Raw genomic sequence first — 13,990 nt, 5'->3', positions numbered from 1 at the left:
GTAACAACGAAGTAAATAACTGCTTAGATGTCACCTACTCTGAACGACTTTGAGACTTGGATGACTTTCAGAAAGTCGGATACAATTCCACGGCCCATAAAAGATGATGACTTGCCCTAAATGCCTTTCCTAAATGCTCTCGAGAAGTCTCACGAAAAGGCAGATGTCATGGCAAATCCATCTGTCTGCCCATTTCTTGCCTTCCACGTTGTGACACTTTTGGCACTGTGGCTTTTTTTTTATATATATTTTTACACCAGGTCCAGGCCCCTGGCCAGGGCCGAAACAGCCCGGAGAAATAGAATTTGTCCTTAATGATGAAATGTTTTACGGCCTTGCGAGTGCGAGCGCGGCAGGCAGCATGCGTGAGGAGGGGGAAAAACGTATGTGTTTAATGGAGAGTTCCAGAAAGGTCAGTCTGACCACTCAGCTGCGATCCTCCTCCTAATAAGGAGCAGATCCACACAGCGAGGAAAGGGCCCCGGCTGTTAGATAAAGCAGAAGCAGTTGAAAGAATCTCCAGGACCTGACAGTTTTGTGTTTCCCTCTGCCAGTTCCCCGAGAATCACCGTGAAACCTTTCCTTGAAAAGGAAAATTGTATGCGTGCAAAAGCTCAAAACTAACTTCAATACCCACTGCATGTTTTTGGAAAAAAAAAATCTGTTTTAAGTATCCTATATAACAGTTTTTCCTTTAAGTATTGCCAGTTTTTTTTTAACCGAGGAGAGCCAGGTAAATATATCGCTATAATTACCAAAGTATGAAGTGTTTTTTGTGGCACTTTGTGGCAAAGAATTATGAAGTTGCATGCATCTTCATCTCATCCAGTCCTGTATAGATCATATACTCACTATGTTACTAGAATCAGATCTCCAAGTGTACACATTTCAGTGTCTGTGTCTGTCTGTCTGTCTGTCTGCCTGTCTGTCTGTCTGTCTGTTTGTATGTCTCTGCATCCATCAATTTAAAGTAGACATCTGGTTCTAATGAATGGGTGGGGTCTGTAAATTAATCATCATGACATTGTGTTTTCCATGGCGCACAATGACATATCGTACAACGTCTTGCCTTTTTCCCCCTCAGTGAATCTGCAGCCTTCTTTTAGGTTCTGTGGATGGGGAGCCGTGCTTTTCACCATGCAGGTGCCTGGAACAGCCTGCATTTAAAAATATCATTCGCTGGAGCGATGAGAGAGGGGGGAAAAAATGGCCTTTGAACATCCGAAGACAAGAAGATGATACCTATGAAATATGGAAAATAAATGTGTTCTTTTAGATCTGTGAAATATGGATTAGATACAATGTTGTTGTGTGAAAATGTGGTTGCTTGAGCAGTTTTGGAAAAAAATGTTTGATGGCATCAGGTAGTCAAGTTCATAGTGGTTTTCTGTGCCTTTCCTTCCCCTTTCTCACATCTTGTTTACCACCTTTCACTTACACTATTTTGTTTTGGTTTGTATTTCGATGTTGCGTGACTTTCCTATGTTTGGAGCCTGTGATCATGTCAGATCCCAACCCCTCTGCCCACCGACCTCTCAGATGTGATGTGTAAGACCAAGGCCCAGGCTGACATTGTGCTGCTGGTGGACGGTTCCTGGAGTATCGGGCGTCTCAACTTCAAGACCATCCGCGCCTTCATCGCCCGAATGGTGGGAGTTTTTGACATTGGCCCGGAGAGAGTCCAGATCGGTAAGTTTCTCCAGAAATGGACAACGTCAAACCCAACATAGTCGTTTGTCTTAATCCTTGGGAGCACCAGTGGGGTTGATGCCGAATGTTTGACTGACGTTGCTTGGGCCTGTTGACTCTAGGTCTGGCCCAGTACAGCGGAGACCCCAAGACCGAATGGCACCTCAACGCCCATAGAAACAGGGATTCTCTGTTGGAGGCTGTCGCCAACCTGCCCTACAAGGGTGGCAACACCATGACAGGTATCATCTTATACCTTGTATAGCTATTTGCTGGAAAGGCCAACAAGACCAAACAATCAAACCATCTGCAGAGAGATCAATGAGCTGCTGTCTCCATGTTGCAGGCCTTGCCCTGAACTACATTCTCCAGAACAACTTCAAAGAGAATGTCGGGATGCGACCCAACGCTCGTAAGATTGGCGTGCTGATCACTGATGGCAAGTCCCAGGATGATATCATCCAAAATTCTGAGAACCTTCGGCTAGAAAACATCGAGCTGTACGCCATCGGTAAGTCCGTTACATCCTTTGAGACATTTCCACATTTTGTATACTGGCGCTAGCTAATCCGTTCTCCCCTTCTGTCTTTCAGGTGTGAAGAACGCTGACGAGAATGAGCTGAGGTCCATTGCCAGTGATCCGGAAGAAATTCACATGTACAACGTGGCGGACTTCTCCTTCCTTTTGGACATTGTGGATACACTTACAGACAACCTCTGTAATAGTGTCAAGGGACCAGGTACACAAACAGGATATATTCATATCTGGTTGTACAGAAATAAATTTCCATAACAAAGAAAAATCTCAATAATAATGTTAGATGTTTGGTCCGCAAATTATAAACTAATGCAGATACTTATTTATGACCAATATAGCTTAGTTTTTAGCCGACATTATCAGGCCATTACACTTACTTGACCTCTTGGCCAATCTGTGTAATTACTGTGTAATGCAAGTCTGATAACTTAAAAGTACTGATCCTAGACTGATATACAGTGTAAACGTGTTCAGGGTCTCTTAGGCTCTCCGCTTGGAATACTAGATGCTTGGAATGAGCTAACCCCCTTGAAATTACCTCAGTTCCTCGTCTCGCTTCACCAGTTAATACTCTTGATGTGCCACTGGAATGGGAGCTTCTTAATCAAATTAGGAAGTGGTTATCAGATACCGTGGTTTAAAGAGGATGTTTCTTGTGGCTTTGCAGTCTAGTTCTGAGTGGAAAGGGGAGTCCTCAAGTGATTCCTCAGCAGATGGTTCTGTGATAAGATAACTCAGCGAATAGGATTAAATGGAAATTTCCCGCTGTAAAATGAGTTCATCAGATTGTGTTAGCTGTGGGGCTTTTAGTACCTGACATACTTGAGTTAGAGACCAATCGTCCACATTTATCTTCAAGTTAAACTTGCTGGTCCCACTATATCTATCAATCTATCTCCCACCTGAAAAGGAGATGCTGCGGAGGCGCCCACGGACCTGGTGACATCCGACGTGACCCACTATTCCTTCAGAGCCACCTGGACCGCACCCTCCGCCCCCGTGGAGAAGTACCGAGTGGAGTACATGACCGCTTCCGGACGGCCACAGCAGGTAGGCTGATACTTCCTAACATAGGGCAGGGAAACCACGAAGCTGCCGCGAGGCCTCGTTCACAAACATCCTTTTGCTCGACACTATTTCCTGGCGCACTGTGACAGACGTTTAGGGGGAAACTCCACTTAAGCCCTCCGACTGGTCATGCAGGTCTGTTTCAGTCCTCTGTGTGTGGGTTTCTCATTAAAGTATGATCTGACTGAGGGCAAGGCACACGTCTTTTGGTTTAAGGAGGATTAGAGACCAAATGATGAGTCACTTCTCATGTATTCCCCTGCTCTGTCGGACTCCAGCGTGTATGGACCAGATCCAACTTTAGCGACTGAATCTAATTACATGTAGGATTTGTTTGTTTTTATGTCCAGCTCCCGTAGTTTGCCTTGTTAGCTAGCAGCATAGCGGCTAGAGGATTTTATTCCTGCGTACTGTCGGGATTTGAAACCGAAGAGGGCGGCGGGGTCCGGGGTCCGGATCCAGACAAGTTTGGTCAGAGGCTCTCTGCAGTTTTAATTGGAACTCTCAAAAGAGGCCACTTGCGCCAACACCAAAAAACACCTCGGGCCTTTGTTTGTTGTGTTTCCTAATATCGTTTACCATTCCAGGTTAAACAGAACCCTGTCCATGTTTGTTTGCGGTGGTTTATTGGACGTTCCTACAAACACACTAATGGATAAACATAAAACATATGACAATGTACACATGGGTCAAGGATATGTACACAAAAATACTCAATCCTCCAACTCTGCTTTCTTCAACAGGTGTTTGTGGACGGCACGCAGACCACGGTGGTTCTGCAGGGTCTCGACCCTCTGACAGAGTACAAGGTCAACGTCTACTCTGTAGTCGGAGAGGAGAGCAGCGAGCCCCTCAAAGGAGCCGAGACCACATGTGAGTGTTTTCTCCGCCGATTTTTCTGTCTGGGTTTCCCTTCTGCGCCTGTCTCCGTCCAACTTGGACAGGTATGATACAGTTTGAAGAGCAGGCGTGATTCATTACATTACATTGCATTTAGCAGACGCTTTTATCCAAAGCGACTTACAATTATTCAAACACCGACGGACGCAGCCATCAGGAGCAATTAGGGGTTAAGTGTCTTGCTCAAGGACACTACAGCATGCTAGCAGGAGGAGCCTGGGATCCAACCAGCAACCTTTAGATTACTAGACGACCAGCTCTACCTCCCGAGCTACGGTTCTGGTGTTCTCATACAGCAGCTTCACCACCTGATCAAATGAACGTTAAAAGTTGCACTAAAGACGAGTTGTTATCCTCAATCAAACGATTGACCTTGGCAATGCAACACTAGTTTTGTGTGAACTGAAGTTGCAAGATATTATTGTAGATAAAATTGTAAAAAGGTGATAAAACAAATTTTTGGAAAATATTAACAGTTTCAGAAAAAAGCCTTCTGCTGCCAAACAAGGTCAGCTTTGTTCACAAGACCTTAATTGGATAATTTTGCTGTGCGGACAAATATTCCCTTTGTGTCAGCAGCCATCTGTAGGAGTTGACTTTGAGTCAGTTGCATAACAAAAAAAATCATCTTCCTTCAATCTCTTTGATTCTTGTGTGATTACGGTTAATCAAATGTTCAGAGCAGCGCGCTTTGGACTTGTTTATGGAACCAAAATGCAGCTGTGTGAATAGAGCATTTGCATAATTTAATTAGAGCCCGTCTTAAAGGAAGGCCAACATAATCACACCAAGGTTTTAGGCCACCACTTTCATTCCTCCCTTTGTTTCCTGTAAGTTCTTCTCCTCGGTTGTTGTTTTATTTGTACCCGCTTGGATAGCACTGCTGTCATGGTCCGAATTATACCTCCATAAAAGCACACATAAAACAACTCCTATTGTCAGTTTTTTCACCATGTCGATGGCACGCAGAAACGGTCCGGCCGGCTGACTGTGCACAAAGTAAATGTTTATATCTGATGATGTTTCGGATGCTGTAAATTAAAATGCAAACTGATGTTTATTTCACTTTACCACGACCTGCCTTGCCTTCCCAAGTGCCCCTGAGCGCGGTGAAGAAGATGACCGTCTTCGACGAGCAGGTCACCACCATGCGGGTGAGATGGGAGGAAGCTGACCGCGCCACAGGTTACATGCTTCTCTACAGCACCATCAACGCGACCCAGCCAGCCACCGAGCAGGAGGTAGGACCAGCGGCCACCCACTGGGGGACAGGCCCGCACACATGTCCGTGACCTATCACATGGACTTGACAAACCTTTTTGTGAACTCAATTGATGTCATCTTTTGCGGTCCAAGTTTGGATCCAAACTGAAGTTCTCATGAAGCCACTTACTGTAAATACTCCATTGTGTTCTCACTCCACCCAAAATATTAAGCTTGGCTTACTTGATTGGCCGACGTAGCCCAGCATTCATTTTGGCCATTTTGGTCAAGCAGTGGTAGAGTTTAGCAAGGCAGATAATCATTCTGCATGGACACACAGGCAACCACATGCACCACATATATATGTCCTCAAGACGTACTTAGCACACACACACATGTACTTCCACTCTGCCAGTGACCACTTACTCCAAACTCCTGTCAGCGCTCCCTGACAAAGTACAGATGTCGTCCACTTTTAACAACATTGTACAAAGCCACCAATGTTCGCCATTGCCTGATGGGTTTGCACAGGGGAAAAATACAGCCAATCATTGCTCCACACAAAGGGCCGGGTAAAAACCCATGAACTCAACCTGCTGGGGGAACATCATCATTTTCTTCACGAGGTGTCAAAACACAGAGGAGTTCAAACAGAATTCGGCAGAAAACTCCCAGGGCTTGGAAAAAAATTATATTGTCCAAGATGCTTCTTTCTGAGTTGTTGAGTGGAAACAATTCATCAGACCCACCGGCAGCCGACTCCCACCCCACCCGCACTTTGACCATGTGTTGCTCTGCGGTCTGATCCTTCCCACAGATGAGAGTGGGAGCAGCTAGGACCGAGGTGCAGCTGGTGGGGTTGTATCCCAACACTGCCTACACGATCGCCATCTTCGCCCTGCACGGGCAGTCTGCGAGCGAGCCCCTCAGCGACCAAGGAGTCACACGTACGTATGCCGCAGTCATTTTTTGCTTGGCCCCCTTAGGTACTGAGCGTGGGATTGAATGGGATTGAATAGCTGCCATCAGCGGTCAATTGTTTCTGAATAATGACCGCTGTCCGTTAATAATGACCGTCACAGGACACCAGTTCTCTGCCTGGATTCACGTCCCTCGTTTCATGCCGACTACATGCAAATGCTCACCCTAGCTAGCGGCGATGCTGAACAGAAACTACACTGGAAGACTTGAAGGGATGAATGTGGATATATCTAAATTCACACTAAGGGGCGAATTCACAAACGAATGAATTCCGGCCACTAATAACACCCTGAATTGCGCATCAATTGCGCCCGCTATCTGCGCCCTTTTAGCGCCCTATTCACAAAAGATAATGCGGTAATGATATGCCAGCGCAAACACGGCCATGATTTTTTGCAGCTGAGTATAATTTGCACTTGTTTTGCGTCTGATGGCAGTTTTCCATGTGGCAAAGTAAATAATCCCTACGTCGCGGACGGGGTGGGGGTGGGGGGGCTCCATTGGAGAGTCATTGCGCATTTACGCCACTGCTCTACACTTGTCCGTTAACGGATTATCAGTCTTAAATATATATAAAGCATAAAAAGAATTGTCGGACAGTAGTTATTTTGATTTAAAGTGTTCAATGAAAATGTAAAATTGTAGGAAATTCTTGAAAGGGGCTGCGCCAGTGCTGTGCCAAATCCTGACGGGGGGGTTTGACAACAATGGAAATGAGTAACTTTAGGTTTATGTGCAGTGACTATAAAACATTTAAATAGTATGAATAAATCTATAATTTATTCTATAATTTATATATATCTATAAATATATCTATCTGTAATCGATATATATATATATACTAGATCTATATAATTGATATATATATATAGATAAATATTATATATATATAGCGTCACTCTAACTGCGTGTGACTATCAGCGTTGGTTTTTGTGAATTGGACGCTTTTTGCAAAGAGGCTCATTTGCATAGAAAGGGTACACTACAATATTGTACAAAACCTAATTTAAATAGTGCAAATATTTGTGTGGCAGCGCAGTCAGCGGCGCATTCCCCCATTTGCAGGTGCTATGTGAATTAGACGCTCGCTTTTTCCGTTATTTGCGCTGGTTTAGCGGCCGCAAAAGCTGTGCAATCGCTTTGTGGATACGCACCTGAGTCTTAGCGGAAGCCAAGAAGCGGAGTGATACAAGACAAGGGGATTCATTTGTGATCATGACCGGCTGGCTTCACTTTATCCTTTACTAAACAGCCATGAACAATCAACTACTACTTTTTTATGTGACAGCCTGAAGAATTGTCGCAACAATAATAGGCCACAATAGCTATTTAATTTTAGATGTAGGGTTTGTATTTTCAGCCGCTATACCCGCTATATTTCTACATTATCTTAATTACATGACTCATGATTGTCATGACCATGGAGACAGTCTAAACTCTGTGTGAAATGTTGAGTGAAGTGTGTATCCATTACACTCTCTATTTCTGCCTCTATAGTGCCCGAGAGAGGTGGTTCAGGTAAGTGTTTTTAGGGCAAACCAGGAGAATGCTGCCGCCCCGCCCCCCAGTGATAAAAGCATGTTTCATTATTTCATACCAAGCCATCATCATGATAATCATCATCATCATTGTCATCATCATCCTCATCACTGCTCTTCATCGGTCTACCATCATTGGGTCATCATTAAACAAGGCACTTGACTCATCCATTGCTCCAACGATGCTGCACTGTGGCTGTACACAGTCTTTCATATGATGCGTGTTTGTGTGCGTCTGCGTGCCTGTCATCCATTTTGTTCATTCCCTATCGTCCCTGCCAATCATCCCAAGGTTGTTGATGCCAAAAAGAATCATATGTTCTTCGTCAGACAACTAAAGGGGATTGAAGAAGGATTTTTTTTATCCCTGCATGCCCTGCAAGACAGAGGTTAAAATGCCCGTCATAGGCAATCAATCTTGTCCATCATTGCTTGAAACCCATTGCCTTTTATCGTTTATCCATCCACTGTATTTCCACTTCATCGTCATGTCTTTCTTGCTTAACTGGACCTACCAAATGTTCTGATTCCCAAATCCACCCTTCGCCCTGTCTGTCTCTCCTCCAGGTCCTCGTCCCCCTGCCGGCAAACTGATAGTGCAGGATGTCACTCACAGCACCATGAGGCTCATATGGGATGCTGCCCCTGGCCCGGTTCGCAAGTACCTCATTACCTACAAGCCCATGGATGGAGATGCTAAAGAGGTGAGGTTTGGATTCTACGCCCCCCACAAATTGTACCATCAAAGTATCCATCAATTTCAGAGGAATCACCGTATCACGCCACTGTCAAAAGATAAAGATGGATAGATATTGCAATATGCAATAAACCTAAGAATTATTTTGAGAATAGAAATATTGGCAATATTAAAAAAAAAAAAAAGAACATTAAACAATGAAGATAAGCCTAACAATAATCAAGGAAAAACAACTTAAAAATAAGGAAGACAAAAAAATTTGCTGATTTACAATAACCCTAAAATAATAACTGAAAAATAAAAAGAATATTGGCAATATACAATGAACCCAATTACAAACAATTAAAAATAAAGCAAAATATGTACAATTAAAAATATAATTATAATATAATAATAATTGGAAAAAATATATACAAAAATAAATATATTTATATTAAATCAAATCTCAGAAAGTCGAGAGACAAGGGATTACCGATTGACGGTTGACACAGGAGGATGGATATTTTACAACACCTGACTGTATGATACCAGGCTGATGAGGGCAACATATTAAGTAACTGCACTTACTGTCATAAATCAGTTGGATGTACAGAATGACTCCTCTGTGGGAGGAGTTCAAAACAACACACACACACACACACACACACACACGGGAGCCGACAGGTGACGTGCATTCAAGAATGTGTTGCCCGAAAACTTCACCCAGTTCTGAACCTCTGACCTCATGGACTAAAATGGTGAAACACAAACCATGGTGAATTTTCCTTAGATTCAGCACAAAACAAACGTCCTTCATGGAGTTTTTTTTATTGTTGAGAATTGCAGAGTTCCAAGTTCTGATTTATGACACAAACGCAAAAACAAACATCTGGAGAACGCAGAAATTAGAGTTCAAACCTCTGGGCAATCAAAATGAATTATCTCTTGGAGGTTCCAATATCAAACTTAATGTAACAAACAGAGGTAAATTCATGACTCGGTCTCCAGATATTTGATACTGTAATATATTCTTTTCGTGTTTTTCCCCCATCAGAACACAGGAGGAAAAGTTCTGCCTCCCGGTTAAGCTTATAAGTGCACTTATGAGATACGCATTATTCTGTTTTTGAATATGGAAAACCAAGACCTCAGAGCAATAATTATCGCAAGCAGATTCTTGAGATAAAAATGTATCTTGGGTTATTGAATTTAAGTGGATTTGATTGGTTAACAGCTGGAAGTGGAGGGAGACGTGACCACCAGGCAACTGGACAACCTGATCTCACAGACCGAGTACAGCCTGGCTGTCACTCCTGTCTATGACGAGGGACCCGCCGAGCCCATGCTGGGAGAGGCCGTTACTGGTAAGACACAAAAACTCATCCCCTCATCTAAATTTGCAGTCCTATGATGGCATACCCCAGGAGGTATTAACGGAGGGTGCTGATGGCCCACTTGATGTCCAGACACTCCTTCTCCGCGGTGCTCTATCTCGTTTCCCACTCGGAGAGCTTCTGGCTGATGCGCAGCACCGGCCGGTTGGCCCCCTACCACCTGCTGGGACAACACTGCCCCCAGCCCGCTGTCCGACACGTAACCCTGCAGGCATAAAGAGAGAGAAAAATTTGGTGTAAACAGCAATGGCTTCTGACAGACAGACAGAGAGTTGATTTTACCTTCTGAAACGCCTGCTGGTACTGCTCTGTCCACTGTACCAGATCTTACGCTGGATCTTGAACCGGATCTTAGATCAGACATAGGGCTGGTCCGCCCGAAAAAATCGGGTACCAACCTCCTGCATCCTGTAGTAGCCGGCCCGTCCCAAGAACTGCTTTACCTCTTTCTTTGTCTTGGGCCTTGGACTGTTCGCGACCACCCCGGATTTATCTATCTGGGGTAGCACCAGTCCAACCACTTATCCAAATTACTGCTGTCGTCATGCACAAACTTATGAACCATATTCTTAAGTGTTTCATGAAACCGCGCTACCAGACCGTCGGTCTAGGGATGGTATAAGCTGGTCCGAATTGAGCGGACCCCCAATTGACCGGGGTACATCACGTACACCTCGGGAATAAAGTTCTCGAGGTGTACGTGATGTACCCCGGTCAGTCAGGGTTTCTTTCCGAACCCCGACCCAGGAGATGACCTGAAACAGTGCCTGCGCCACACTTTTGGCCGTAATACTGCACAATGGCACTGCCTCAGGGTACCAGGTTGTGGTACCCTGGGTTGTGGAGGGGGCATAGCTAACCGCAGCTTAGCTACGCCCTCTTGTACTCCAAAACCTGGTTCTATAAAAGTAGAGATATGGTTTGCCATTGTGATCTCTTTCCGTCTTCTGCCAAGATGTGGTTCCTGCACCCAAGAACCTGCGCTTCTCCGAGGTGACCCAGACCAGCTTCAGGGCCCACTGGGAGCATGGTGCCCCCGACGTGGCCCTCTACCGCATTGGCTGGGCCAAGAAGATAGAGGGCACATTCCAATTCGTAAGAGAACACCGGCCGGCCGAGAAGTTTTTACTTTGCAGTTAAATCATGCATGGTGGTTGTTTAAGAGTATGAAGGGCTTTGGCTGAGCCTTGACCTTATGTCAGAACATTCGAATAACAGAACAGAACAGCCCATTGGAACAAACATCAGCCATAATCAGAGCTCCACAATCCACTCCATGGGTATTCTGCTGCTGTTTGTTGTATGGAGTTGTTAGGAAACCTTTGTTTGTAATCTTTTCACTCAGGCCATCCTGAACAACGATGAGCTGACCTACCCTCTGGAGGGCTTGGAGCCAGACACGCCCTACGACGTGTCCGTCACAGCCATCTACCCAGACGAATCCGAGAGCGAGGACCTGCTGGGCACTGAGAGGACATGTAAGACACCTAGTTAGTTGTCGGTTGTCATTTTTGCAGTGGAAAGCCAGTTCCGGCTTTTTTTTTTTTTCAATCAGTAGAGAACAGAGATGTGCACTCGAGTCATTGTGAGTTGGACTCGAGTCACTGTTTTAATGGTTCTCAACTTGACTTCACAGAATATAAGTGGAAGTTAAAGACTCGTGACTTGACTTGACTCGAGACATGATGACTCAAATGACTTTTGTGCTCATTTTATGTTTTCCGTTTGAATATTAGATCAAATATAAAATATTATAATGTTCACCATTCTCAATGTTCACAGATTACAAATGTCAGTGTAACGATACCCTGTATGCCAGCACACACTGGGAATGCCATTGTCATGATGAGGGGTGATTCTAGGATATTTAAAATAAGGTGGCACAGGGGGGACCAAGAACCAGTCGGGAGGCGGGCTGACTGGTTCTGACTGTTTTTATTTGAGCTGGTCCACTGTGGAGCTGGTCCACTGCTGTGCGCTATAAATATTATTTATATTTTTTGATTGAGAAGAAATTGAGAAATAAATAAGCTTTTATTTAAGCTTTTAAATTCTTAATTTTTTTTTATTACACTTATTTCACTCAATATCAATAATAATAATACAAATTAAATTCATTGTTATACTTTTTCAACAGGTGAGATTGATTGGCCAATAATATCATTATTAGACATGTACTTCTTCTTCTCCTTCTTCCGGCTGCTCCCGTTAGGGGTCTCCACAGCGGATCATCTGCCTCCAATGCCTTATGTTCTGCGCATCTTCCTCCCTTACACCAACCGCCTGCATGTCCTCCCTCACCACATCCATCAACCTTCTCTTTGGCCTTCCTCTTTTCCTCTTGCCTGGCAGCTCCATCCTCAGCATCCTTCTCCCAATGTAACTCTCATCTCTCCTGCACACGTGTCCAAACCATCTCAATCTGGCCTCTCTCACTTTTCCACCAAACTGTCCAACCTGAGCTGTCCCTCTAACGTACTCATTCTTCATCCTGTCCATCCTTGTCATCCCAATGAAAATCTCAACATCCTCAACTCTGCCACCTCCACTTCAGCCACCTGCCTTTTTGTCAGTGCCACCGCCTCTAAACCGTACAACATACGTAGCTGGTCTCACTACCGTCCTGTAGACCTTCCCCTTCACTCTTGCTGGAACCCTTCTGTCACAGATCACTCCGTACACTCTTCTCCACCCACTCCACCCTGCCTGTACTCTCTTCTTCACCTCTCTCCCGCACTCTCCGCTGCTTTGGTCGACCCCAAGTACTTGAACTCATCCGCCTTCTCCACCTCCACTCCTTTGCATTCTCAGCTTTTCGCCGCCCTCCCTCCCGTTCAGGCACATGTATTCTGTCTTACTCCTGCTGACTTGCACTCCTCTTCTCTCTAATGCTGCCTCCACTTCTCCAGGCTCTCCTCAACCTGCTCCCTACTCTCGCTACAGATCACAATGTCATCCGCGAACATCATAGTCAACGGAGACTCCTGCCTGATTTCATCTGTTAACCTGTCCATCACCATTGCAAACAAGAAAGGCCCCGACTTCCTCATGCAATACCACACTTCCTCTCTCAACACCCTATCATATGCTTTCTCTAAATCCACAAAGATGCAGTGCAACTCCCTCTGGCCTTCCCTGTACTTTTCCATCAGCATTCTTAAAGCAAACTGTGAAATTTGGCATAAATCTTTGCACAGTCCGTATGACTGCATGCTGCGTTATCTTTATTTTCCAAATAAAATCTTTTTTTTTAATATAAACAAGATTTGGTCTTCAAAAAGTATTTTTCCAAAAATTAGTCTTTAAAAAACTGGGGTCATCTTATAATCAGGGCTGTCTTATATTCGGGTCAATATGGTTATACATTGTCTTTTCTTTTTATAAAGACCGGATACTGCAGGTTAGACTGCAGTGTCCTGAGGAAAAAAAATGACTTGACTGGCCTTAAAAAAGTCAAACTCTATTTGACTTGACATAACCTGTGACTTGACATGCCCAAGGAAAAATGACTTGGGCCTTGCTTGAGACTTGGATAAGAGGAACTTTGTCACATGTCTGGTACAGAATGATCAAAAGTATAGTATAGTATAGTATTTTACCATAAAAAATAAAAACTTCCCTTTGGCAGTTTTCCATTGTTTGACATTGTTGTAGCATGAACACGGCCTAAACTATTTGTGAATTTTGGGTGAAGTGTGTATCCATTACAGTTTCTATTTTCGCCTTTGTAGTGTCCAAGAGACCTGATACAGGTAAGTACAATATATTTGGGGCAAACCAGGACAATGCCCCCCCCCCTCATGCTGAAAGCATGTTTCATTCATTCATACCAAGCCATCATCATCACTGCTTTTCATCGGTCTACTATCATTACCTCATTGAGGCACTTAACCCATCCACTGCTCCAATGATGCTGCACTGTGGCTAACACAGTCTTTCATATTGTGTGTTTTTGTGTGCGTCTGCGTGCCTGTCATCCATTTTGTTCATTCTCCATTTCCCT

At 44.4% G+C, this 13,990-nt stretch overlaps 1 protein-coding gene across 17 annotated transcripts in view; it reads left to right on the top strand.

Annotated features, from left to right (window-relative positions):
* The window catches only part of col12a1a (collagen, type XII, alpha 1a), a 72,028-nt gene that overhangs the window by 19,950 nt on the left and 38,088 nt on the right, over window positions 1–13,990 (top strand). For 12 of the 17 annotated variants that reach the window (XM_080013042.1, XM_080013031.1, XM_080013029.1 and 9 more), the window contains exons 18-31: window positions 1,540–1,689; window positions 1,812–1,931; window positions 2,036–2,200; window positions 2,283–2,429; window positions 3,138–3,277; window positions 4,039–4,168; window positions 5,291–5,436; window positions 6,216–6,345; window positions 7,877–7,897; window positions 8,485–8,621; window positions 9,828–9,957; window positions 10,943–11,082; window positions 11,333–11,465; window positions 13,719–13,739. In XM_080013042.1, the coding sequence (XP_079869168.1) occupies window positions 1,540–1,689; window positions 1,812–1,931; window positions 2,036–2,200; window positions 2,283–2,429; window positions 3,138–3,277; window positions 4,039–4,168; window positions 5,291–5,436; window positions 6,216–6,345; window positions 7,877–7,897; window positions 8,485–8,621; window positions 9,828–9,957; window positions 10,943–11,082; window positions 11,333–11,465; window positions 13,719–13,739 (1,710 nt within the window). The remainder of the gene's footprint in view (window positions 1–1,539; window positions 1,690–1,811; window positions 1,932–2,035; window positions 2,201–2,282; window positions 2,430–3,137; window positions 3,278–4,038; window positions 4,169–5,290; window positions 5,437–6,215; window positions 6,346–7,876; window positions 7,898–8,484; window positions 8,622–9,827; window positions 9,958–10,942; window positions 11,083–11,332; window positions 11,466–13,718; window positions 13,740–13,990) is intronic. The other 5 variants (XM_080013034.1, XM_080013033.1, XM_080013030.1 and 2 more) reach the window with 3 other exon arrangements.

Source organism: Zeus faber (assembly GCF_960531495.2).
Source record: "Zeus faber genome assembly, chromosome: 13".
In the NCBI taxonomy this organism is placed as follows: domain Eukaryota; kingdom Metazoa; phylum Chordata; class Actinopteri; order Zeiformes; family Zeidae; genus Zeus; species Zeus faber.
Note: the sequence above shows the minus strand (reverse complement) of the source record. Positions and strands in the feature narration are given on the sequence as shown.